The sequence below is a fragment of the Patagioenas fasciata genome, chromosome 9 (assembly GCF_037038585.1).
Source record: "Patagioenas fasciata isolate bPatFas1 chromosome 9, bPatFas1.hap1, whole genome shotgun sequence".
Classification (NCBI taxonomy): domain Eukaryota; kingdom Metazoa; phylum Chordata; class Aves; order Columbiformes; family Columbidae; genus Patagioenas; species Patagioenas fasciata.
The window spans coordinates 21,936,250-21,945,629 of NC_092528.1; the positions used below are offsets into that span (position 1 = coordinate 21,936,250).

At 40.1% G+C, this 9,380-nt stretch overlaps 1 protein-coding gene across 2 annotated transcripts; it reads left to right on the top strand.

Annotated features, from left to right (window-relative positions):
• The first annotated feature begins 317 nt into the window (after positions 1-317).
• TTC14 (tetratricopeptide repeat domain 14) lies at positions 318-9,203 on the top strand. 2 transcript variants are annotated; one of them, XM_065844489.2, is made up of 12 exons: positions 318-526; positions 621-742; positions 986-1,185; positions 2,161-2,245; positions 2,335-2,464; positions 3,064-3,216; positions 3,878-3,949; positions 5,209-5,328; positions 5,404-5,526; positions 6,211-6,328; positions 7,214-7,323; positions 7,791-9,203. In XM_065844489.2, the coding sequence occupies exons 1-12, from the start codon at positions 363-365 to the stop codon at positions 8,719-8,721; spliced, it is 2,328 nt and encodes a 775-aa protein (XP_065700561.1). In that variant the 5' UTR covers positions 318-362; the 3' UTR covers positions 8,722-9,203. The 2 variants fall into 2 exon arrangements, with proteins under 2 accessions (XP_065700561.1, XP_071668697.1); XM_071812596.1 differs by lacking the exons at positions 318-526; positions 621-742 and adding an exon at positions 758-830.
• Positions 9,204-9,380: the final 177 nt, after the last annotated feature.

Below are 9,380 nucleotides of genomic sequence, written 5' to 3' on the forward strand. Positions count from 1 at the left end.
CCCGCTCCCGTCCGCCGTGCTCAGCGGGGCCGCAGCGCCCTCTCCCGGCTCCGCGCTCGGGGCCGCTCCCTCGGCGCTGCCTGGCCGGCAGACTTTCCGCAGGCGACCGCCATCTGGGTAATTTTTACTTTGGATATTTTTATCTTCTATTTTTCTCGTGGTGCTTTTCTAACACTGACAAGGGGAACCCGGGAGGGGGCCCATCAGAGCAAACCCCACGGTCCTCCTGCTCCCCAGGGGGCGCTGTACACGAGGATTAACTTTGGCCCCGCCCTCTCCGAGTGGCGCACGCGCGTTGCTCGCAGGGTCTCCCCAGGCCGGCGGGGGGTGGTTCCGGTTCCGGTGGAGGTGGCAGCGGCGGAATGGATCGGGAGCTGCTGCGCCAGGCGCTGAGCTACCATGGTCCCACGCTGCTATCGCTGCTCCGCGCCGAGCAGCACGACAACCCCGACTTCCGCGGGCTGCTGCCGCCGCCGGGGACCGCCCTGGAGCCGCCCCGCGGGTCCCCGCACCCACCGGCCTCCTGGTGAGGGGCGCCGGGTCTGCGCCGTGCAGGGGAGCGAGCGGGCGAGCCCGGAGGGGCCCGTGGGATGTTTCTCACCGGGTTCTCCTTCCTCTAGGAAAGAGAGGACGAGCCTCGACACCGAGATCAAGCGCTTCATCGCCAAAAAAGCCGATCTCCTTTTTGCTCACTCCTGGAAGCCCAACGGGCCTCTGGCCGACACGATCGAGGAAGATGAAGGTGAGGCTGGTGAGGCAGGTGTTGCTCTGTCCGCCCGCCGGGGAGTGCGGGGACCCTCCACGACGTGAGCAGAATGTTTAAAAACAAGGTGAAAAATTTTTGTTGCTGCTTTTAGAGGCTGTGCATAAACTTCTGTTAGTACAAATAAAGCAGATTGCAGCATGTGTTTCTATCGTGATGCGTTTTGTGTTTTCAGGCTGTAGCTTGGTCGCTTCGTAACTGTGAATTTCTCATGTGTTGCAGAGTGTTACGCTGTTATGCCTCCCCTGGAACGGTTCATGGACGTTCCCAGGGAAGATAGGAGAGAATTATTTTTTCGAGACATCGAACGTGGTGACATCGTGATTGGGAGGATTACTTCGATTCGTGAATTTGGCTTTTTCATGGTGCTGATATGTCTGGGAAGTGGTGTCATACGGGAGATTTCGGATTTAGAAATCACTGTAAGATACAGCTGTAATCGGTATTTTTTTCTTGATGTTGTTGATGTGTTGGTTGCTTCTTGCACCTCTTAATGGAGTGGTACGCGTACAGGTAAAACTGAATTTTGGCATAGTTGGTAGTTGAATTTGTAGACAGTTTATGATACTTTACTGAGTCAGCAAACAGTTCTTTTATGACCTGTACTTAATATTTTGTCATAGAATTACAGAATAGTTTGGGTTGGAAGAGTCCTTCAAAGCTCATCCAGTCCAACCCCCTGCCATGCGCAGGGGCATCTTCAACCAGATCAGGTTTCTCAGAGCCCCATCCAGCCTTGAATGTCTCCAGGGTTGGGACATTCACCACCTCTCTGGGCAACCTGAGCCAGTGTTTCACCACACTCATAGTAAAAATTTCATTTAGTATAAATCTTCCTTCTAGTTCAAAACCGTGACCCCTTGTCCTATCACAACAGGCTCTGATAAAACATCTGTCCCCGTCTTTCTTATTGGCCCCGTTTAAGTACTGAATGGCCACAATAAGGTCTCCCCAGAGCCTTCTCTTCTCCAGGCTGAATAACCCCAAATCTCTCAGCCTGTCCTCACAACAGAGCTGTTCTATCCCTCTGATCATCTTGGTGGCCTCCTCTGGCCCCTCTCCCACAGGTCCATGTCTTTCCTGTGCTGAGGGCTCCAGATCTGGACACAGGACTCCAGGTGGGGTCTCACCAGAGCAGAGGGGCAGAACCGCTTCCCTTGACCTGCTGGCTCCACTGCTTTTGATACAGCCCAACATACGATTGGCCTTTTGGACTTACTTCTCTAGAGTTGAAAAGTTCATCATATACGGCTGCATAATTTTTATTTGAACCAAGTCATGGTTTTAACTATCACAGCTGTGGTATGCATTAAGATTAAACTAATCTTTTGTCTTTATCTTGTGGAGGGAAATACATTTGGCTTTGTTTCTGATATTCCTGTTTTATTCTGCTGCAGGCTCTTTGTCCTTTGAGAGATGTGCCTTCTCAAAGCAACCATGGAGATCCTTTATCTTATTATCAAACAGGAGACCTTATTCGAGGCAAGTAGCCACAAAAGTTGTCAGGAATCTGTCTGGTTTAGTTTTGAGACATTTCTGTAATTTTATCTTAACTTCTATTGTTTGTGTAGCTGCAATCAAGGACGTTGATCGTTACCATGAGAAGCTCACGGTGTCACTTTACAGCTCAGCTCTTCCACCCAACCTTTGCAGTACAAAACTAGGTGTAATTACTTCTGATGACTTCCCATTACATTATAAGTAAGAATATGTTATTCACCTCTACTCACTAGGTGTATGTAGTGTGTCTGAAGAGCATCTTTAAACTTGTCAGTTCTGATTTAATTGGATGATTGCATACTTTTTATTGTTCATCTCTTCAATGTACTTATTTCTGGCTATTTCAGGTGTGGTTGGTTTTATAACATCTTTCCCAAAATGTAAGGAAAGCAAAAAAAAAGTAAGGTATCTGTCACTGTGGGACTGTGCTAAAACAAAACAGAACAAACCAACAAAACAAAACCAAACCAAAAACCTTGGGAGACTGGAATGGAATATGAAACTTGTATAAATTTTAAAATTATCCTTAAAGACAGAAGGACACAGCTATCTGTGTGGTTTTGTAAGGTTTCTGTATGTTCTGAAGATAGCTAGATGGGTGACAAAACAGGTTTCTAAAGCTCACTTGCGCCAAAGCATGTAAGGGTTGCTGAATAGTAGGAAAATACAGGCCTGTAAAAAGGAACAGTTTGTGAGCTGTAACAAGTATCGATGTAGGCGGTTTTGTCCTAAGCATAAGCATCATAAAATGGAGTATAGTGTCTGCGATTGTGTTTGTGTACATTAGTGCTTTTTTAAAGGCGAAGCATGGAAGTTGCTAACACAGGGGAGACTTTCGAAGAGGTTTTGCATCGTTCCCCAGGATTTGCTAATCCATCGATAGTTGAATATTTAGCAGAAAAACTAGGACTAAGTGAATCAAATCCACCGTCTTTGTTGAGAAGTCTTCAAATGTAAGTGATTTTTTATCTTGTTCCTATCCTACAGCTTTGTGGAGATTATTCTAATCCATTGAGATAGACTTGTGAGTGGAAGTCCTAGACCACTTACACTTAAACCTTTTTCATTTTGATTTGCATGACTGTAGCTTATATGTCCTCAACTATTTAAAAGCAAACTTCTCTAGAGTAAGAAATTTACATTTGAAATTCTCTTGCTCTGAATAAGCAAGTAATTTTATCACACGTTTGATACCAAATGCTTTAGGAATGTCTTGCTTAGATCTCATCAATATCTTTGGATTGAAGTAGGATGTTTAAGTTTTAATGTTTTCTGTCAGACGTTTACTTACAGTGTTTATTTTAGCAACAGATCTGACCTTTTTAGTAAAACAGGCTTAAAGATATGCAATGATTGATGTTGTGAGCACTCTCTATATATAAGCCCTCAAAGATGTGAATAAGATATATTTCTGTTATATGTGCTGCAGCTGTACTAGTTCGATTCAGCACTTAGAGAATGGCTTCAGAAGTATGAAAGAGCATTATTGATTGATGGAGAGCAGTAAAGCATTGTGTAACTAACATTTCAGTTTATTTTAACTGCATTGTGTATTGTAAGTTTAATTTCGTAGACTCAGAAGCCAACTTGGTGTTTTTGTTTTTTTCCTGAAAGGAAAAATTTCAGTGAAGAAGATTTTGCCCCTGCATTGAGGAAAACACAATCTGCATCTTGGGCCTTGAAATGGTATGCAGTGCTTCTTGTCAGAGCTTATTGGTAGCTTAGATTAGGTTACAGATTATATTTCTTAACAGGAAGTACACATTGAACGAGTTTTTTCACTGCATGTGTAGTGATGTAACCAGGAAGATCTTCTTGAAAGTGACTGTAACTGTCAAGTGGGTACATGATAGATGAATTCTCGTGATTCAGTTCCAAAATATGTCAGGTTTAAGGGAGAACTTCTTAGAATGTTTATAATATGCTGACCTACTGACGAGATGAGAGCAAGATTTGTGACAATACCAAGTACAGATTTTCCATTTTATAATTTGGTCTTGAATGACCTAATGGTGTTTGTTGTGCCATTCAAATCTCAACACGTAGATGTAACAAGTGCACTTGCTGTCTTGGAAAAGTTAAATGTATTTCCCTGGCTGCATCTGGAACAGCATCTCTGGCCCAGGCCTATTGCCTTTGCACCATGCAGTGTATTGGGACATACTACAGGATGGAGGCAGCAGAAGTAAGAGATTTCTCCTAAAAATGTTTTGTTTTTTTTTTTTTTGTGGAAAAACTTGAATCTTTAATCTGCCAGCTCAAAAAAAAAATCTGAGTGAAGCTTCAGTATTTCTGGTTTCTGTGCTAACAAAGCAGTGTTTTTCTTAAAACAACAGTGTTTTGCTACTCTCTTTAATTGCAGAAAAAGGTGCTTATAATGTTAAAGGAAATATAAATTTTAATTTTTAAAAGAAGTCTGTAACAAAAAGTTCTGAAATTCAAGTCATATCAGTTCTCTTCCAAGAAGTTAATCTCTTAGTAGATGTACAAGAAAGGTTCAGGTAATGTGAAATACAAAACCTTGGAATATTCCAGTTTGAGATGAACTGGTTCAGTGTTTATCATCTACCCATCTCACCTTGTGTCATTCATCTAATGGTGATTTTTAGCTTTGGTTATAATTAAGCCTCTTACAGTTTAATGGTGGTAGGTAACACATAGCTTTGTGCAGAGAGGTGCTTGAATATTAATTCTGTAAATAAAAGACAGTGAAATACAGATTTGCAGAAGTGCTCTCTGGTGCCTTAAGATTTTGGATTGAAGACAATATATTGTTAGGGAACTACATCAGTATCACATAAATTTGAAATACCACTGTTAAAACTTGACATTGTTATCTTGTACTTATTAGCCATCACTTTCTGGAACCATATTTTTGAGTAACTGTCAGTATAAAATCTGCGTAGGCCAACTGTACATAATAACTTCTAAATATTTTTCTGCAGTGTGAAGGCTGGGGTTGATTATTTTAAGGTTGGGCGCCATGTGGAAGCCATGAATGAGTACAACAAGGCTTTGGAAATTGATCCACAAAATGTTGAAGCTTTGGTAGCACGTGGAGCTCTGTAAGTCTACTTGTTTCATTGGTTTTTCTACTTTGTGAAAGAGAAACAGCACTAAAATCTTTTCTGTTGTTCTAGGTATGCAACAAAAGGAAGTCTGAACAAAGCCATAGGTGATTTTGAAATTGCTTTAGAAAACTGTCCTACCCATAGAAATGCAAGAAAATACCTTTGTCAGACACTTGTGGAGAGAGGCGGGCAGTAAGTCTTTAGGCTGTATTTTTGGCTGGTTGTTAACAATTTTTCTCCTAATATTTTTTAAATAATGTTCTAGTTAGGACACAAAATTGGATGTTTCTTTCTTGGTTGTGTGTTTAAAAAAAAAAAAAGTTTTTGGAAATACTTTTATTTTAAATTTGCTTGTGCAATTGGTTGACACTTTCTCGTCTATCCCAGTTAGAATCCTGGCAAAATACTTGATGTTTAATCCTTGATATCCTTTCATTGGTATGTTACCAGGCTTGCATAGTGTCTTGCGGAATGTTTGAATATATTCCAATAGGTTTGTTGTTGTTTTTGGGGTTTTTTTAAGAAATTATTTGTAACAAAATTGTGTTCTGTTACTCTACTGAAGTATTGGTTAACCACCGTAACATAAAATTTTAGTTTTGAATGTTCAGGGAATAGATTTCTTTTAAGCTGTGCGTTAAGAAGAGACAGTATTTTGGAAACTGAAATTTCAGATTACTGATGATCAGGAGGGAACATGTCAGAGATACCGTTTCAGTTCTTTACTGAGGTGGGCTGAGAAAACTATGATACATAGCACGTTGGAGGGATACAGTGGTGGTGTCATAGTGCAAACAAGAAAAGTAATTCTAAAAATAATAAAAAATTGTCAAAACCTGTGGCTTAACTGTATATGAATTATCTCTTGAATTCTAGGTTGGAAGAGGAAGACAAACTTGTAAATGCTGAGAGTTACTATAAAAAAGCCTTAAGTTTGGATGAGACGTTTCAGGAAGCAGAAGAGGCCTTAACGAAACTCCGTAAGCATATGCAGGTGATTCTTTACTTTCTCTTCATATAGTGCTCTCAATAACAATAAATGAACATCAAAAATCATATTGAATCTTTTGGACAGGGAGAGTTTAAGTTGGCAGTTTGTCTTATTCCCCACTGATCTCGAATAGGCTTCAGTAGTTTAAGGATTATTCATCTGATGAGATGCCTTTCTGCATTTACATGTATTTTAATACATAAGTCTGGTCCTGTTACTGTTGTGCTAGGATGGTTGAAACAACACTGAAGTCTCTTTTCCTGTAATACTGATTATGTGTTTTTCTCCAATGCATTTTCTTCTGAATTGGACCGTTGTTGCTGTATCTGACATCTGGTGCTGCTCATCACCAACAAACCCTTGGAACATGATTTCTTACGTAAACTATGCATCAAACTGGTCTGTGAAATTGTTACAAAACGGTTTGTATTCAAACACGGCCAACCTGAATACACTTTTCAATGGGTTCTACCATGTTTTACTTGTGAACTACAATAATGATACTTTCCCTCAAATCTTTTTGGTTTTGTTTCGGGGTTGTTTTTTTGTTTTGTCTTCTCTGTGTTGCTAATATTGTTTTTTCTTGCATATTCTATCTATACCTTTTGGGCTCCATGCTTCACGGTGTGCTGGATCATGGGTACCACTACAATGGCTGGTTAAATATATTTTTAATGGGATAAAAACTGCAATATGGTCCTTAATGTAAACCCGATTATCACAATGGCCAATGCCAAACTCCTGAACAATATTAATTCTTGATCTGGGAATCCTGGTAAAACATCCCTGATGTAATTATACATTTGAATGGGGTTGGGGACATGGGGAAAAATACCCGTGTTAACACTTTCAATGTAATTTTTTTTATGATGCTTGGGTTGAAAAAAGAAATCTTTGGAAATGAGGGAGAAACAAGCTGCCAAAGAAGAGAGACAGAAAGAAAAGAAAGTAGAAACAAGTGCAGAAAAATTGCGTAAGCTCTTAAAAGAAGAAAAAAGGTAACTTGGTTATATTCAGTATACTGATTATGTGGCAATAAGTGGAGACAGGACTATGAACAATCCCTTTCCAAACAGACTCCAGCAGTAAGCTAGGTAGAACTTCTACCTTGGTAAGCTGCTTTTCCTCTAGAATTGCTTTGTGGGTAGTATCCTTTAGTGCATATAACCTTTAGTAGAGATCTATGTGGAAGAGAAATTGTTTAACAAAATGCTTTGCAATGTGAAGCATTTGCAAAGTGTAATGCTATATTAAACCGGGAAAGATGAACAAGCTGTTTGATGGATTTAATATTAATTTTTTTAAGAAGAAATGACATGTGAAAACGTCTTGCCAGATCAGGCTCAGTTTCCATTCATGCCTTACAGTCCTATCTCAGCCAAACTCTGGGGAGTACAGATTTGCTTTCTACATGTATTTTTGTCTGATAGTGAAGATTATCTCACATGTTAATTACATTTTTTAGGTTGAAGAAGAAAAGGAAAGTATCAACTCCTTCCTCCTCCTCCTCTTCCTCATCAAGTGATTCTTCATCAGATGTATCAATTTCTTCCTCCTCTTCCTCTGATCACAAGAAACGTAAGAAAAAACGTCGGCATAGATCTGAGTCTTCCCGCAGCTCCAAAAAGTGCTCATCTAGAGCTTCTTCCCATTATAAAGATCAGAGTAGGAAAGAGGAGTGGTATTCGCCTCCAGCTGATACCTCTGCTTCCTTTCTTAACCAAAATTTTGAAGTGGAAAAACTGCTGGAAAGGCAGGACAGCTTAGTGTGTCCAAAAACAGAAGTAAGAGAGAAAGGCAGACACTGTTCTTTTTCAAGGACTTCAGGTGATGATGAAGACACTTTTGGAGGTAGGTCTGAAGATTCAAGGGATTCTTACAGTAGCTCCAGAACTCTGCCAAGTTGTAGCAAAACTGAAAAATACAGTAAAACTGATAGATTTTTCTCCAGTCGGAGGGGTCCTTCAAGTTCCTATCATAAGTCAGATGATAAACCCAGGATGCATTATTTTAGGAAATTAGAAAGGGATGTCGAGGGGAGAAAAGAGCAGTTTAAAAAACATGGTTCAGGTCAAGACAGGTATTATATGTCTCCAGCAGGGTCTGACCATTCTGGCAGGTCAGTGGGAAGGTACAGATCGTATTCTAGCACCTCCTTTCATGAGGGTGACAGAGGTTATGAGAGTGATAGGCATGTGGTAAGTGAGTCTAAGAATAGGAAAAGAAATGATGAGGAGTCTGATGAAGCAAAGGAACCAGATGAGGAAATGTCTTTGAATGGTACAGCCCAAACAGAAAGTGACATTAAAAGAAACCTGCCCCAGAACTTAGTTAACATATTTAATCAAATAGCTGAGTTTGAGAGGGAAAAAGGAAGTAAGCAGAAGAAACAATGAAGTACCCAAGAAAACACTATTCTGATGAGTGTAGTTAAATGAACTTTTATCTGAGTATCTCTTGAGGAAATGTATATGAAGAGTGATAGGCAGAATTTGTTCTGTCTTGCAGAATATCAAAGGATTCTTAAAGATTGTGTGGTGGAAAGAAATGCAAGAATATCTTACATAAAATACCAGTTATTTTAACTTGTAAGTTTCCTATGCTCTCAATTTGAGATGTTCCTGTATCGTATTCTCTGTCTGATGGGCTGAAATCCTTGGGCAGCCCCGGACTGTAGTTAGCTGTGTAACCCACATCAGATACGCACTTTAACAACAGATGGCTTTTGTTTGTTTTCATTCCCTGGGGTACTATTGACTATTGATATTTTTGTATCAGACTTAACTTTGAGCTTTACAAAGGGGATAACTGAGTGAAAATCACATGCCATCAATGTATATAGCTCATTTGATCATTAAATTTTCTTATTTTTTCTTGATTTTGTGTCTTGATTTTTGTTTGGGATGTTTTATACTGGTGCACTGGTTATATATGCTGCTTAAGTGAACGGAACCCTCCCGTGCCTGTGGGAAGGCAAGTGTATTATGTTCCTTAAATGTATCAAATGCATTCTCTAAATAATGTAGAAAACCCAACCGAAGTAGACGAGAGTTTT